General features: G+C 38.3%; 1 protein-coding gene across 2 annotated transcripts in view; it reads right to left on the reverse strand.

Moving 5' to 3' along the window:
* NOX4 (NADPH oxidase 4) overlaps positions 1 to 18,501 on the reverse strand; it is a 101,554-nt gene that overhangs the window by 28,433 nt on the left and 54,620 nt on the right. For both annotated transcript variants that reach the window (XM_027895817.1, XM_027895818.1), the window contains exon 13: positions 8,948 to 9,029. In XM_027895817.1, the coding sequence (XP_027751618.1) occupies positions 8,948 to 9,029 (82 nt within the window). The remainder of the gene's footprint in view (positions 1 to 8,947; positions 9,030 to 18,501) is intronic.

Here is an 18,501-nt window from a genome sequence, read left to right on the forward strand (position 1 = left end):
GATTTGTCAGCTAATATCATGGGCTGTTGCAGTTCTGCAGCTGCTAACAATGTTTTCCAGCTGCTAGTTGTCTGGCCATTCAAAAGCACTTGTGATTCTTGCAAACCACTTGACAAGGTCATAGAAGAAGTTTCCTTGGGGCTATGCTTGGCCCACTGGGCACTATCTCCCAGCAGCCAACTCCCGTCCCCATGATTGAGGATAATTAACATCTACAGTAAAATATGGTGGGATGAGATGGCTGCCAATTTTTAAGACTTGTTAGTTCTGAGCTAAGCTCTAGCCGAGCTGCTGGAACAAATTCCTCCATGAAATGAGGTGAATATAAGTGTTTATTTGGGGGTGCCCAATTCAGGGTGGTCCAGCTGGCATACCACAGCCCAGATCTCCTATCCAGTTCGCTGAAGAGACAGGGAATGCTGCTAGATCAACATGGGCCTGTTGCTGCCCCTGATTAGTACCAAGAGTTTAAGGGCCAACATGTTTCATGAAAAAGAAATGTGAAGTGTCTCCCTTACATATATATTAAAGAGCCTGGCACTCAGAATTGAACCACTCCACTGGTGCCACACAGTAAAAGATTGCTAAAACTGAAATCTAGGCTCATGTCCTGAAGAGAACAAATAATCTTTGCCCATTTTATGTAAAACTAGAATATCCTAACAGTCTCTTTGGCTTGAAGGTTTGTGCTCCCCTCGCTCTGTGGTATTAAATAGCATGAAGACAGACTTGAGGTATAGATGAGATGCTTATCTAACAGTTTACTTGCTTCTTCAAACCTTGTTTGGGGAAGGGCCAGAAGAGCAATGAATATTGACAAACTTCTACCAGTGTTAAAGATCAGGAAATACACTTATGGCTTATATGTTACATGGAACATAAGGGATGACATGGCAGGCAGCTTTTTTCCCCTCCCAGTTTCTTTCATATGTTTAGGTCCATTTTGCCCTTTATTATAGCTGGAATCTTTTTTTTCTCCATTTTCCACCAAGACTTACTAACAAAGCACCAGCCAAAGATGTTGCCTCCTTTAACAATTTCTATGAAAGGAAACAGCCTCCAGAGTCCCTCACTGAAAGCATGGGGCCAAAAATAAAATTGCTAATGTGCACGTAGGCATAGAGGAGTGAATGAATGATGCTGCTCCATTTTATCCATAGAGTTCATATGGAACCACAGAATCAGAGAATGACTGGAGTTAGAAGGGACCTCTGGAGGTCATCTAGTGCAACCCCCTGCTCAAGCAGGTTTACCTAAAGTAGGTTGCACAGGATTGTGCCCAGGAGGAAATCACTCCTGTCAACAACCAAAACTCTTTAGCACTTGTTTTTCTTTTTTTTCCAGAGCCTGGTGACTGGATTTCTGTAATATGGTAATTATGAAACTACTTTTTATTTTTAAAACTAATATAAGCCATTATTTTTATAACTAGATAAAACTGGATGTAAAGCCAGAAGGGATCATTGTAACTCTCTCTTACATAATGAATCAAAGAACTTCACTAATAATTTCTGCCTCAAACTACTATAACTTCTGTTTGAGATGTTTAAAAAAAACATCCCTTGAGACATCTGGTGGCAGATAACTCCCCACAGTCTCATGCTGCTGCTCAGTAATAGGCAGGTATACATCAATTAAATCAACAGGCTTTATCAAGAGCCATGCACATACTCCCAAATAGCCCAAGGAAAACCAGCTCTAATATTTTGTCTTATCCCATTCACTTCGAACAAAGCAATAATTTAATCTCCAAAATATTTTGAAAGGATTAGGCATCTTTTATTCTCCTTCAGCCCTTTCCCACTCTCAGCTGGGATTATTGCAATGTTTTTCATAAAACAGTTCATGACTGCTAATAAGCCACAACTATGCTATGATAAACAGATAAATTAAACAGCATTTTAGAATGCTTGGTACTTAAAAGACAATACCTATGCACACGGAGCTTCAATTTTCCATGTATGTTTCTGCACAAATTTCTTACAGTTTTTTTTTTTTTTATCTATCTTTCTACCTAGAAAGATTTGTACTTGTGCCTTGGATTTCAGGTCTGAGCCCTGTTGAAGACAGCAGCAATATTCCCTTAGACTTTAAGGGAGTTGGTTCACTCTCTGCTGTCGTTATGAGAACCTGAGGCTTTTGGAAACAGAACAAAAGTGTCTTTATTTTGCAAGTTACTGGAGCATTGTACTGATATTCTAAACGGATATAGCCTCTGTCTTGAGGAATTTATGACCCACATTTTAGTTTAACATTTAGTCTTAAAAATTTTAATAGTCCTTTTTGAGATTATCTGGATCTGTCCACTTGATTCTTTGTAGGATCTGAGCTTGAAGATGTAAAGCACAGTATATATACTGTCCTCTTTCTTCCCATTTTCATTATGGTTTCAACAAAATTTAAATCCAATACTTGAATTTTTACTCCTATAACATGATTGCTGTTTTTAATGAACAGCTACCAGTCTTTACCCCATTGCTAGTATTGTTCTTCCCATTTGGTAAAAACCCCAAGGGACAGGAAAATGGTCTTTACTTAGAGTGAGTGTTTCATTGTCATGGAGGTCAACCTTGCACCGCTCTGCAAACTCTGCAGGATAACGTGATATCACTGCAAGTCACATAAAAAAAAATAAAAAAAAAAAGAATAAGAGACAAAATCCAAACCATTAAAATGCCCTATAAATATTCTTCTCCCTAAACAGCTTGAGTTTCTTTTAATGGTCATTACAGATTCCTTAAACAGGTATGTCTTTTTTATTCAAGTCATCAAAATTCTCTGAAACTCAGGCTTCTGAGGAGTCAGGCTGATGATACTTTGCCTCTAACCTGCATTTTGAAGTAAAACTTGGAGCACTTCAAAAACAGTAATTTTCATGCTTACCACACAATGCTTCATAAAGCATTTAAAGTGTTTGTGTGGGCATTTCTGAAAAGCTCCTTCACTTGGAACTTCTCCATCTGATTTCAGCAATATGGGCAAGCCATGTGTTTTTCAGTGGAAAATGGGATAAATGTTATTTTATATAAGAGAGCCAAGTGCACACAACTGAAAGGACTGTGGAAGACCTGATTTCTATTTCTGGTCTCATCCCCAGGAGAATTGCTCCTAGGTGACGATGGTAACTCACATCAGAGTCCCATACCTCAGTTTCTCCTCCGTAAGAAGAGAACATCTTTTGTAAAGAACTTCACAGAAAGCCTTTTATAGAAAATCACTCTGTGATTTTTCCACCCATTTTTCAAATTAAAAATCTCTTTGCCTTTACAATGAAAACTGAGCTATGAACACACAGGTCATGATTTTACCGCTTGTTGAACAGCAAGGAAGATGTTACCTTTGTTTCTAACACAAACTGAATTGGGTTTCTAGGCCATGATCCTGTTAGCTGCTCTCATGCATGCTTCAAGAGAATCTCAATGGATGCACTGACTGAGCATTATCAGTTCTGGAAGCCACAACTCACTATTTTCTTTAGTTAGATACAAATTATTTCCCTCTAAAAAGAAAAATGTTCTCAAGACAGTTACAAATAAGATACAAGTTTCATTCCCGGGGTATTATTTATGAAATATTATCTGTTTCTTGGCTCAAATTTCAAGCTGTAGGAAACTGGCACAGATCCATTACAGATCCATTATCACTAAAATGAGCAGCAATTGGAAACCAGAAGGCACAATGGTTTAGGGCACTAACTTTCTGCCGCCTATTTGTCTAGACTGCTCCATGATGAGAATTGAATAACACCATTTGGCTTTGTTTGAGATAAAATTTTCAGCAGCTTTTCAAAGATCACCTTCAAAAATATGTATTTGAGGAGACATATATCCATATAAAAATCAAGATCCTCCATTTTCTGGGATTTCTGTGACATGAAAATGACCAGCATTTTTGTGCATACACAAGGCTACCTTAAATTACCATGAATATACGCTGAAGAATGGTTTGAAATTTTATGACTGATGGAAACCAAATGAATTTGGAATATCCTTTCATTATACCTGCTTGGTTCTAAGTTCATTTTTTTTTCTCCTAAGTTCAAGACTTTTTCATCCTATTTAAATAATATTTGCTTTTTATAAAGTTAAATTTATTAATTTAGATTGTCTCCTTATTTGACTACAAACAAGTGATATTATTTCTCTATGTGCACATTATGGAAACAATTACCAAAATACTTCCTTATTTTCTGCTCTGTTTCTTCTTGTTTGGTTGGTTGGGTTTGGGTGGGGGTTTTCTGTTTGTTTTTTGTTTGTTTGTTTTTGAGGGGTTTGTTTGGTTTTGAATTGTTTTGGTTTGTTTTTTTTTTTTTTTTTTTAACAAAAGGGAAAACTTTGGGGAAGGTTTTAAAATTTTTAGAGACCTTTTTAATAAGTCTTACCCTGGAAGAAAATTTTTTTTCTTTTTTTTTCAAGTCAAGGGCAAGTTTTTTAAGTGATCTCCAACCTCTTGTATGGAGGTGCCACTTCAGATGGTACAGAACTTTCTTGTTCATCAGAAAATGGTACAGTGAGATAGCAAAAACTGGAAATTGAAGTTAAATTTATGTTATACATAGGTGAAATAATTGACAACTGAAACGTGCTGATCTAAAGGCTTGTGAATTTCCCATTTTTTAACATCTCAATATAAAGACTGGATGACTTTCTAAATTCCTTGAGAATTTAGGGTTGAACAAGAAACTTGATGCAGGGATTACTGGGTGATGTCTTTGGCTTATGTTAAGAAGGGACTCAAATTAAATGGAACATAACAGCTCCTTCTGATCTTAAGATTTGTGAATCATACAAAAACTTTTCTACCAAATGAACAAAAGAGAAGAATGAAGACTGCAAATATTTCTGAAGAGGGGAAAAAAAGAAGCAAATAATCCCTCTAAAAAACCTATATATGTATGCAAGGATTTCAGCAATAACTTGAAAATATAAAGTACTGCTGAACTGTCAAATCACTCATAGACAGAGAAAACTGCTAAATACCTATAACCCCAGTAGAATTTTTGGCACATTCCTCTCCAGTGCTGTTCTGTGCAGTGTAAGCCTCTCTCCTGCCTTTTTCACCCACCAACCTAATTTCTCACTCTCACGCTTCTTTTATCACTTCCAGTATCATTCTATCATTCTGTTCTCTTGAGTTTGTTGTTTTTTTTTTTTTTTTCTTTTGACATTATCAGGCCCAACTACAAGAGAAAGGTCTCACTGATGCTTCCTTGCGCACACAGCACAGGCAGTCAGGAGCCGACTGGAGTCAGCAGGAAAAGACCAAAGATCCTGATGGGACGCAGCAACCTAAGCCTCTGCTACTAGCACCAATCAACCTTCATATGCTGGACCCCACAGCCAAATTAATGAGCATAGTGTCTTCTTCAAGAAGAATCCTGTGTAGTCTTTGCTGTACCTCTGAAGTTCTTGCATTTTACGAGTGAAAACCATGAAAAAAAAATTTTGGAATGTCATCAATAAAGTGGGCAATCAAGAAAAGCATGAGTTTGATACCAGCTCCTGCAGAAATGTGCTAAATGTGAAATTCTGAAAAGTTTTTTATGAGATACAGAAGCCCGAATGCTCATTGTCAAAGTAAGGAGTTGGGATAAGATTCATTTAAAAAAGTTCAGTTTGCTGACAGAACCTGACTGCTGGTGTAATTCATATCAATTACTTCAGCACACTTGTGGAGTGAGGGAGAGAAGGAACAGGATACAAGTATGTCTGTAATTTAGTTTGCACACAGAAGGTCTTCCCAGGCAGTTATGCTTAGAAGCAGCTATGCACCCCAACCCACTTGGTTGCTCACAGCTGTAGGCTTATTCTTAGTTTCAGGAATGTGAATCCTCACAGACATGGTAATGGCTTCATGTCAGCTAGGAGACAGGTTTTCCCCTCAAAATATTTCTCTCTGTGGGTGGATGAGGGGGGAGTGACATCTGATTTCTGAACCACATCAGTCACTTGTATCAAAAAGACTTGCCTGGATTACACTGGTCTTGCTAGTTCCGTACCCTGTACCTACATGCAGCGCAGCGTGTTTCATTAAGAAATCCTACTGTAGGCATGACTGAAACATAAGACACAGCCAAGCTCCCTCTGCTCTGCAGCCTTGAGAAGAAAAGTGAGAGGATGCATAGTGCAGGTTGGCCTGTCTGGATGGGTACTGTACCCATGTGCGGGCAAAGAACTGCATCTCAGCCCCCAGGCCACAGTGAGAACTGATGCTCATGATGCCATGTTACTTGTGGATACATAGTAGTAACTCAAGGAAGTCAAGGTGATGTGCCGTGAGGCCTTAAAAGCTTAATCTTTGTAAGCGCAGGCCTCTATATGTCTCCTCTACTTGCCATAGTAGATATTTGCTCCTTGGCCAAGACCATCAGAATAAACTCAGGCAAACACAAGGACTTCAAAAGGATCCTGCATTTCTGCATCAGCCAGGAGGGAAAATTGGGTTTCCTTGACACATTTACCCAAGAAAATCCAGAACAATGTCCATGCATATTCTAGAAAACTTCTTCCAGAAATTCCAATGCACAGACATCTTTTCTGAGAACAAACATGCACTCAGAATTATCCTGCTGTTCCCTGGGAAAGAGTTCAGGCCTTAATATAATAAATGTACAAGAACATAATTCAGGCAAGAACATCAAGGTTTCTATTTCTTTCAAAAGTTGATGGATTAGAGTTTGCTCATTTAGTCTTTAATATTTATTGTGGTGATTCTGAATATCCTGACTGGTACTGAACATTCTCCTATCCAATCTCTTTCTTTTGGGCACATGTCTTTAATACATGAAAACTTTTGTCCTTTCTACCTACTAAGCCCTGCTTTGTCAAGCCATTCAGCCAAGTCATTACTAAAAATTGCCTTCTATTTTTAACCTTCTACATTCACAAGATTTCCCTAATCATTACAAACTACAGCCCATGCCCCTTGACAATATCTCATTAAAACAACCTTACTGCTCAGACTTTTATGTAGTACAACCAGCCACTGATCAGCTGAAGTCAGTGAAGGGACACTGATTTATGATATGTCTCTTCCCTACTTTCATTTCTAAGTAACCTTTCAATGAGAAAGAGCATAGGGAAGGGTAAAAACTTACATGGGAATAAGACAAAATATATTATGAAGATGAGCAGGTTTTCTACCCTGCTGAACACGAGCACTTCACTTGAAAAATTTGGACACATCAATAGTTTTCAACCTGTTTCTAAAAGAACTATAATATATAATGAATTTATATAACCAGCAAGCAAATTTTCACCAGTTAATGATACTATAAACAAAAATCTATTGCTTTTAAGAACAAACTTAAACTTTTCTTTTAGTTAGGTACCAAAATTTGGCTGACTTTGTACAATAGAGGAATCAGTCAATTATGCCATGTGGATGAAAACATATATCCTTTTGTGATGCAAAGCTACTGTAACTTCAAACAGCTACAGGGCTCCGTACAAGCTATTTGCTGTACAGTCTTCAAAGAGCTGAAACACCCTTTAAGCAAAAGACAGCAGATACTCATTCACACATGAATCTGACAATGTGTAATACTGTTAGTAGACTGTACTTGCCAAAAATGCTAGCAATAAATTTAATGAAATGAAATGGAAAGTCAGAATGTCAGAAATTATTTATGTAGAAATAAGTCTGTTCTTTGAGGAAGGACAATGAACCAGGTTCTCAGACTTGTCTGACAGTGTCCATATAAAAAATGAAATCATCTAAGCCAAGCAAAGCATTCTACTGCTAGGTTTCCAAAGGATGAGAAGAAAAGTAATAATTCATGGAAGTCCTTGTGCAACAAGTAGACCAGTCCATCCACATAAAGTGCCTCCCACTGTTTCATATATTGTACTTCCAAGTATTCCAGTAAAACAGTGACAACATACAACACATTAATTTAGCAGGATAAAATCCTGTCTCCATTGAAATCAAAGCAAAATTTCACCATTTTCAGAATCAGGATTTCATCCTTGAGTGCTTTTATTTTCAAGTATTCACAGTAAAGAGGTGACTGAAGAGGTGTCTGGCTTTCAGCACTCAGCCCCTCTAATTGTTGCCTGCTCTTAAAAAAAATTGTATTATCAGATTTTGAGAGACATATTTAACACTTTGCTCCACTGGCTTCTTATCTATTTCAGGAACATCCAAACAATGATAACTAAAATAAATAATTTGCTTGTTTCCATCATCGATGGGGGATTGGCACCATATATTTTTTCTTCCTTCTCCTCCCTCTGTCCATCCTGCACTAGCCTTCTTTTACTGCTAACTCTGATCATGGTCAATGTGAGGACCATTTCTTTTTCTTTCCCCTTCACTGCTTCTTTTCAAGATTTAACTGAAAGTGACTGCTTCTTCTAGCCAACATAATAACAAGGAGCTTTTATTTTTTCATTCAGGTATGTCACTTGGAAAAAGAAGAGGTATTTTCCAGGATACTCAATATATTCAAGATCTCCTAAACATACAACACTACTCTTTTCATTTGCCTATATCCACAAAAGGATATAGGCAAACATCTATCCCTTAAAAAAGGCTGAAAAAAATGTTTTCTAGTGTTTGCAGCCTTTCAGAGGAAAGCCTGTTAAAATAAATGGGAATCTTTCACTATAAATGATGGAATCCCATAAGTAAGAGTGGGGATTAGCCTAACAAAACACCTGCCTATGTCAACAGTGAAACAAAGCTCCATCAGACACTGATCCAGGCAACTTAACATCTGCGCTCTGCCATCACCACCTTCCCACTGACAGCCGGTCACGCTTCCAAAGCATCTCTGCCTCTCCCCAACACCACTCAAAAGACCGCAAAGATAGTGCAAGTGTGGCTCCCTGACAGCTCAGTCTAAGGACCTCACACCAAAAGTATGTGCAGTGCTATAAATGTTTCACTCTCCCTCACAGCAAAGAGATAAAGGTTTTATTTCTCCCAAGAAGACAGTCTTACTTACTTGGGATAGCGTCTCTGCTGAAAGATGGGCAGAATCTCTGTATCTTGATTTGAATGTAGAAGCAGTAAATCCCGAAATCTTTCTGTCAGGACAAAGAAAAAAAAAAGAAAAGAAAAGAAAAAAAAAAACAAACCCAGACTGTGACTCTGCACTGTAAGTTCAGGCCACAAGTAAGCAAGCAGTAACATAAGTGAATTCTCTTCTCCAGCATTATTTAGCAGAGAACAAGACAGTGTACAGGGACTAAAGATCACCTGTAAAACATTTTAATATTTTAAAATGTAATTTTTTTCATCCAATATTGAATTCTAGTAGTGCTTATTATAAGTTTCTGAGGTCTGCATAGAGAAATGTGGCTGTCATACTCAGACAGCCATAAACAGTCCCTCTGCTTTGAAGAGCTAAGTCTAACGAGAAAGGAGGAGGCATTAAGAATTCACCAGCCACTGAAGGATCATAGTAATTTAAACCAGCAAAGATTAATTAATTAATCTAAATTAAACTGCAGTACAAATCCTTCAGTAACCAATTCACGGGTATTTTCAAGGATTGTTGGAAGACTGGAAAACTGCACGATAGGATCATCTGCAGGACGTAAAGCTTTTGTAACTTAGCTTCACTGAGCACCAAATGAAGGGGTGGTTGTGGTTTGTGTAGCTGTCTTTCTCTGATGCCTTTCTTTCTCTAGAGGTGGTTAGACACAATATGTCAAATGGGATCTGTAGGAGCTTCTATTGGTACTGACTTCTCAGTTCCTGGAAGATGGAAACCTCCTCAAAATTCACTTGATACCCAGATTCAGGGATAGAATTTCCCACACAGATCAAATCCCTATGGCACACCAGTAGCTCTCCGTAGCATGGGATGTGCTCCATTTACTTCTTTCCTTCTGTCACCTGCAACTTTTAATCAGTCCTACAGTGGCATAGAACCTAGGACATAGGTGATACCCCTCTTATCTCCTACTCTTCCTGCAATATCTAAAAACTTTGGATTTAAGTCTTCAGCAACAGGTGTTACCCTTCATTTCCTAAACCATAGTTTGCAACTTGTGTTTTGTGTAGCAGCTGTACCATGGATTTCTCTAAACTAACTTTCTTCCATGGCAGTTCTTCATTCTGGGAACTGAACCTGAGCGTAAATGTAGTCCTCCTCCTCTTAGATCCCTAAGCATCTCAAAATATCCTCTAACATCTAATCTATGGATAAGGAAATCAAGGGACAGAAAAGCATTTAGTTTTATATAATGCTATATCATCATAACTAAACTCCATTAATTTGGATATAATTCTTCTTCGTAGTCTCTAAAATGCAAAAATCCCCACCCAAACCCATACTTCATAAAGTTGCAATACTTCGAAGAAAGCAAAATAAATTCAGAAGGAAAATTCTCTTGTTAAGGGCTCAGTTTTAAAGGTCAATTGTCTCACATCTCTAGTCTTAGAGAGTCTTACATCTCTAGATGTCTTACATCTTAGAGTCTCACATCTCCATGTCTTAGATGTATGGCTAAGACGTATTGCAAACATCTTGGACAAGATACCAGGATCTGCCAGTGAAGAAACCAGGGCTTATCTTTGTTCTTTTATTTCTATACCTCTTCAGATTCCACTTTGAAGAAAATAAGCACTCCTACCTCCAAAATTCTTACCATATACTCAAAATGTCACTTAGCTTTGCTACGTCTAACTAGGACATGGAGTGGACGTGGCCAACAAAAATAAATGCAATGCTGTAAAGATGAAAGTGAAATCCAATGAGTACCTGTCATGGAACAGCCTCTCACTGTCTTGACAAAAAGTTTGCCATTAAAGCTACCTGCCTAAACACGGTACACTATTACCTTGAAAGACATTGGACAGGAACTGAAAGACTTAAGAAAACTTTCATTGATGCAAAATATCCCACTGCATATCTTCAGAGCTAGCACATTAACTTCCACATATACCTCAGGAATCTCCCAATGTAACTCAAGGTACTGGTGCATTTCCAGGAATCCTTTATAAACAACATATAAACTGCCTTCATATAAACAACAGCCTTTATGTGTGCATGGTGAATGTATGTGCCTGAATGAGGAAGTTTATAATGACAAACACCAAATGACAGCACTTCTTTCCATAACTTGAAGATTCTGACCTCCAGAATCAGATCAGTGATTCAGTGAGACAATGATTAAGGATCTGCCTTTGTGGTGGCACAACTGGTTTATTTTTGAGGGCCTGTATGGAGGTGTGACAACAATGCAAAACATGGGGAGACGTGCTCTTATTCAGTTCAGCACTGCACAACACCACATTACAGGCAGGTGAGTGTAGCTGGTTTGTCAGACCTTGCAAAAGGCCTGTGACTCTGGGAGAGACAAAATATCTCAGTGGCTGCGCAGGTATGTCCTGCTCCATTGCTCTGTCTGAGATGGATATCACCTAGGCAAAGAGCCACATTCCCTCTCTATCCCCTACTCTGTGACTTTTTCTTGTGCTACTGCCCTTTCCCATTGATTGAGGCCACCTGGCTGCACTCCAGGACTCAATTCAACAAGCTGCGATCTTGAAAATATTTTGAATAGTAATGTGACAGGGCAGGCCAGTACTGGAGCAAAAGCAGCCAAGTTATGGCATCTGAAATTGGTCTAAACAGTTTTCCTACTGGATCTTGTTTTAGTTAAAGACAACTTTTATTTTTTTCCCCATGTTGAGGCAAATTTCCCAGACCGATTTATTTTCTTTTCACCATATGACTTTACTCATTTTTCCATGTGGCGTGGCTTAAGCTCTGCCAGCGACTAAGCCCCACACAGCTGCTCACTCACTTCCCTCACAGTGGGATGAAGGAGAGAATCAGAGGAGTAAAAGTAAGAAAACTCATGGGTTGAAATAAAGACTGTTTATTACGACAGACAAGTAAAGAAATAATAATCATGGTGGTAAGGACAATAATAATAATAATAGTAGTAAAATAATTAGAAGATACAAAAAAAGTGATGCACAATACAATTGCTCGCATTTGCCAACCAATGCCCAGCTGGTTCCTGGGCAGTGGCCCCTGGCCAGCCTTCCTCACAGTTTATATACAGAACGTGATGTCATATGGTATAGAACATCCCTATGGCCAGTTGGGGTCAGTTGTCCTGGCTGTGTTCCCTTCCTCCCTTGTGCCTCCCCAGCCCTCTCACTGGCAGGGCATGTAAAGCTGAAAAGTCCTTGTCTTAGTGTAGCGATTACTTGGCAACTGCTAAAGCATCAGTGTTTTATCAACGTTATTCTCATCATACACTCAAAACACAGCACTGCACCAGCTATTAGTAAGACAACTGACTGATTTCAGCTCAAACCATCACACCACAGAAACACACTATATGGTAGTGTTCCACCTCAAGTCCATCCCACAGCTTCCTCCAGCACATGTAACCTCTATGTCCTGTAAATCGTCTTAAGAGAAATGGCACACAGAACAGAAGCCTTTAGGACTAATTTGTCCAACAGGATCATTATCTATACGTGTCACTCTTCAGGTCTGTGATTTCCTTCTATTACACATATGTTTGCAGAGTATAAAAATCACTCTACTATTGCCTTTAAGGACTGTCCAGTGAGGTGATGAGGGCTTTGGTAGCTATGGACAAAGCACAGTTACTTTTGGTGCTCTTACAAAAGTAAATATGAGAAGACTAATGCTTGACAAGAGAAGGCCTTTCAATTTGCAAGAAAAATATACCACAATGATACCTTCCCAAAGGGGAATCTTTTCAAAAATCTAAGATTTTCTTCTAATTCTTGCTACTACAACAAATGAAATATTTGGGAACTAATTAAACTGATAATTAGAGCATTTTTATATTATTTTGATTTGCAATCACTAGTTGATCAATAAAACTAAAGCCATAGACAATCTTTTTTTTACTTGGATAATTTTAGAGAGACCTCTTCAAAAATTGAGTTCTTTTCCATCACTTCCTATAGTTTAGCTTCTCAAATGCGATGCTTTTGTCTAGGTGTTTATCTGATTAAAAAAACCAACCAACCAACCAAACACAAAACATTTACTTAACCAGGGTTGCTTACTTACTAAAGCTGACAATTATCTTCTCTGTCCCTTGTTCTATCCATGCAATTTGCATTAGTTTAAGTCTGTACTAGCTAGTCTCTTAATGATTTTTCACATTGTTCTAAGATCAGTGATACTGCAGCCTGTCTCCCTGATGCTCCCATAAGTCTACCCATAGGACATAGCTCTCACAGACATCAAAAAGAGTTGCACAGTCATGACTTATGCTCAAACTTATCTTTCTAATACGCTGAGTGTCATGACTTCCTCCTTTCATTCTGGGTGTACAGTTTCTTCTGAATCCTTTATCATGAGACAGGGAGAAGTCCTCAGTTAAATTTAGACAGTCTCATTGAGACCATTTACGTTTAGCCAAACATGTAACATAGTTACCTGTGATGACTAGGGGCTGGATATAATAACACAGTATTATGCCCTGCCCTCCCAAATCAGGCAGGTTGTAGACTATAAAGAAGAGAAAGTTTGCCATTGAAAGCTTTAAAGATTTAACCTGTCCTCAATATATTCGTTTCTTCCCTGTCTCTCATCTAATTCTTCTTCTCTCTATCTACCTTTTGTTCCTCCACCCCTCCAAGCATAACAAATTCACAAGTCAGCTACTGGAATCTCAGTATTAAATGCTTTTAATATCTTTATAATACCTTTTACTGCAGTTAACAATTCACAAGGAGGGAAGGGAAATTTTCCCTTTAAAATATTTAGATGGATTTCATATTTGTTCTCAATGCCAGAAAAACATGAGCAAGAATGGGCATATAGTCTGAAGCTCATTCAAACTGGTTATACAGTCAAGCTTCCTTCTTCCAGGACACACTATTAGAAATGTAGAAAGAGAGACAAAGGGATTTTTTGCCGTATTTTAATATCTGGGGCTCTCAAAGCAAAGAAAAATAACTTCTACAGAAGGTCTCTGTGAGTTAAAATATTATTATTATTCACATTCTGTAGACAGAAACACATTGTGGTGCACAAAGAGCACTGGCCTTGTTTTTCAAAGCTGTCACATCCCTGAACCTCTTACTGTTTTAGCACTTCAAAAATGATGCCAAAGGTCACACACTGCAGTTGTAGAAGGTTTGACTTTAAAAGTCAGATCTTGTGGTTGTCTTTTCTTGCTCCTACTCATTACAAAATACCTTACAGAAAATAACAGCAAAGTCCCTCTGCTTTCACTCTGCTATGATTTCGCTCCTCTCAATTCTGAGAGTCTTGAAAAATCAAATCCCTGCTCTTTCAGAGTTTGATGGGTATGAACCTATGAGGTCACAGCAGTATATAACTAAAATCTGCAACATTACTTGTTTATCCCAACCACCTCCTACCCAGCAGCCTCCCACTCTGAACCTCTAATAAAAAAAGGTTGAATTGCATGCAGTCAACTCAGTTAAGAACACTGTAAAAGTGATGGCAATTTCTTTTTAAAGGATAAGGATTTTTTTACATCAGTTATATAGTTTAGTTTTTAAATCAAAGTTCTTAAGAATAAATAGAAGTGTGATTAGAAAGCAACTAGAGAATGGGAGAACAGAATAGCCTTATCAATTTTAAAGCACAGAAATTGTGATCCAACACAGCTGTCTACCAGAAGGTCCATCCACAGTGACAGTCTTGTACATTTGGATATTTTGTAGTCATGTTTCTGTAATTAAGATGTTCTGCATTCAATGAGAAATAAATATCAGTTCCACCTTTCACCCATGGACACTTGCAAGTCCTGTATTACAAACTAAAAAATCTTCCTAGTTTTATGCAAAATGCAGACTGGTCTGGAACACCTTTCATGCGATGAATAGCTACTCAGAAACTTGCAATAATTAAAACAAAATTAATTTAAAAATAAGTCAGGTTTCCTAAAATGTCTGACAGCATTTAAAAGGATTTGAGATTCACTAATCTGACTTGTTTTTAAGCTCTGTAAATTTGGAAGTGCTGTCATAAGTAGTTCCTCAGTGCCTTGTAAAAAGAAAAGGCATTTAGGAAGAAGTCTTTGACAGTTAAGGGCTATAAAACTATGATGAGCAACAAGATCACATAAAACTGAAATGTCCAATATTTTAGTTTGACCTGTGGCTTATTAATGGTCAAAGTTTCTGACGTTAAGGAACTGTCACTTCTTTCCTCTTGAAGAATCAGTGCTACAAATTTCCTCCATCATATTAAAATGGGAGGAAAGAAAAAGATGATGAGTTAATGTTGATGAGAAAAAAGGTTTCAAAATGATTACATCATCAGCCTTGGAATTCCCCTGAAACACATATATTTTGTAGAGAGACAGGCTTTTTGACCAGCTTGAATTTTCATGATTCTCAGCCCATTAAGCATTACAGAGTTTAATTCTCCTCTTTTTTCACCACCATTTCCTTTCCTCCTGATCAGTCATCTGAAAGACTAATTAAAGCCCATAATTTACAGAGCTACTTAAAACACCTGAAAGCTAGTGAAAACTCAGAAAGTTGAAAACTTTACAAAAACCCCTTGCTGTTTACATTTCTTTAAGGGAGTTAGAGAAGCCTTTACAGAAATGCAACCCGATTCTTCGTTTTCTAAGCTAGATGAATAAACAGTGATCATCCTTCTGTTCAACATTTTCTTTCGCAGAACTTTATTTAAGTAGAGGGGTTAAATAAAAAGGAATTCAACTTATCATTACACAGGTCAGCGTGAATCTCCAGTCACTTTAGATCTGCAGAATAGTCCTCCTTTCTTTGAAGAAAGCTTTTGTATGCCCTGCTTTTCCTCCTAACCTCTCTTTGCTTCCTAAATAGTAGTCAGCTCCTTCTCTTTCTCTAGCTGTATGCTCACCAGTTGGAATTCATTCCCTCTCCCTGATTCTGGTAAATCCTTTCCCTGCTGGAATTTTAGGTGCCTTCTTGTGTCTTTAAATTGTCCCAACTAATTATCAAATTGTCAACAACTAATTGTCAAAATTAGCTTGGATGGATTCATTTCTAACTAGATCTCTCTTATTTACACTATAATCACACATATTGCTTGATTCAAGTATGTATACCCATATATCCGCAAATGAAGAAACAGAGTAACAGGCAGTTCTTGTCCCAGTAAACTTCAAAGGTTGGAAGATGAATGATGAAAAGGAAAAAGCATCACTTGCTTTGTTTCAAAGCCGTGAGGAGAGATGCTGAGGACCATATTTAGACTGCATTTTGTATGACTAACTTCACAAGACACCACCAAGCAACCCAGACAGTCCTTTAGCTACGCTGCCAGCACTGTGCTCCCCAGGCACCCAGTGAAGTGAAGCAGACACAACACCAAAGTCAAGCAGTCTTGATGCTCAGTACTGAGTTAGGAAATCCTTCTGTAGGTTACACAGCAACTCCCTAAAGGAGCTGGGAATTAGCTGACTGCTGGAGTTCAAAACCAATGTCATAGCCAAGAAACCTTTTTTCCTTAAAGATACTCACTATACTTGAAAACTATTTCTGTCACGACAGTAGAGCTCATTCCACAGCTCAGCCCATACAAAGTGCAATAGTAAAACAATGTTTCTAAATAATACAAGACTTCAACTTTCAAAAATATCTTTATAAATACATGCCCTGAAGGAAATGTTATTTATGCAGATTTTTTTTTTAGCACTGCATTCAACAATTGCTGCCTTTGGCCATGAAGGGCTGTACTTTGCTGTTTGAATTCCCCATGAGCAAATGCAGAGAGGCTCAACTACCATTTCCCTCACTAGCGGTGTACTTTCCTCTTATGGAACATGCCAGAATAAATGATGAGGGATCAGTATATCCCTTTTGGCTTTAAGGTAATGTTGTGACACTTGATCTAAAAGTCCTTGTATTCACAGGAAAAAAAAAAATTCAAACTACACAAGGCGGTGGGAATACAAGTGATTCTCTCTTTGTAACTTGGAATCTGATACAGAAACTGGAGAAAGCCCAACCTTCCAAAAGCTACACTGAAAGGGAGCTACTATCCAGCTGTGCAATTACTGCAATACTATCCAGCACTGCACAGCTCCAGAGGGTTTGCCTCTAAAAGGCTGAGCAAAGGCACAGTTTGTCAGGCTGTACTGGTTTTCACCAAGGCCTCCCCATTTGCAGACACACCTATGGAAAAATGATCAGAGGGTAAGACCCTCCTGCTGTCACCTCCCCAGCCTCCAACCATTTCTGTTTCAGTGGATCTCATGAGTCTAAGACAGTTTGTCTATTAAGAAGTCAGTTTACTTCTCTAAAGTACCTGTCCAGTCCCCAGGTAAACCTCCTAATCCATCCCACACCCTTTGACAAAGAGTTCCATGTGTTCCTCACCTACTACATGAAGATCCATCACCTCATGTTTGCTGTGAAATAGTGTCTTACTGACTGTATTTGATGGTCAAAAATTCTGATAATAGCAGAAATTAGAAGTAGTCAGGCCCTACCCAACTAGTCTCCCAGTGTTATGCATGATTTTTTAGACCATGGCTATATTCCCCTAAATTACATCTTTTCCAGGCTAAAGAGTCCCTGAATAGTCAGTAACCAAGTTTGGAAGACTTTCTGTGCTCTTGATCATCTTTGTCATTCCTTCCCAAACTCTGTCCAGTATCATGTCTGAGTGATGAGGACCAGACCTGCACACAGGATTCAAGTCCTGGTAGCACCACAGAAACACCGACCAGCTGCACAGTCACCTCCTTGGCTTTATTCTCTTCTCTGCTCCAAATCATTTTTCTCTTTATTGCTGCTGAGCACTAAGCTGATGTCCTCATGGAAATAGTTATCATGACTCCAAAATATTATTCTTGGGCTATCATGGTCTCATCATTGCCAGCCATGTGTATTAGCTTGTCACTAAATATGTTAAATGCCAGTAAATACCCATGTGTATAAATGCACTGGTATTTTTAGCCAGGTCTATAAATAGGTTTGCAAGTGTAATATATTTTTAATGACTGAACAAGCTACAAGAACTTTTCATTAAACATATCTATGTGACAGTCACAAAATAATGGAATTAATCCTATCCAAGGTTAAAATTTTGTACTGTAACAAAACCACCACCAGCCACTGTGAACTTGTTCTTGTGCCTTTGTCTATTTATATTTGGTCTCAGTATAAGGTGTAAGCATGGGATCATTTTACCCTCTCGCTAATAAAGACACAGATTCATTATTACTCTCAAATATGCAAATCAATTACTGTATAGTAACTTCACAGAATCATAGAAGAGTTCAGGGCAGAAGAAATCTCTGGAGATTATCTAGTCCAATTCCCCTGCTTCAAATAGGGTCAGAAAGAGCAGGTTGCTCATTGCCATCATGTTCAGTTGGGTTTTGTGTATCTCCGAGGATGTAAACTCCACAAGCTCTCTAAGCAACCTGTTCCTATGCCTGATCACCCTCACAGTGGACATGTTTTTTTTCTTGCATTTAAAAAGAATGTTCCGTATTTGAATTTGTGCCTATTACCTCTTGTTCTGTCACTGGGCAGCACTGAGAAGGGACTATTTTTCTCCCTTACAGGTAAAAG

Source organism: Empidonax traillii, unplaced genomic scaffold (genome assembly GCF_003031625.1).
Source record: "Empidonax traillii isolate 1590-97213 ecotype Southwest subspecies unplaced genomic scaffold, ASM303162v1 scaffold471:size1368335, whole genome shotgun sequence".
NCBI classification, from domain to species: domain Eukaryota; kingdom Metazoa; phylum Chordata; class Aves; order Passeriformes; family Tyrannidae; genus Empidonax; species Empidonax traillii.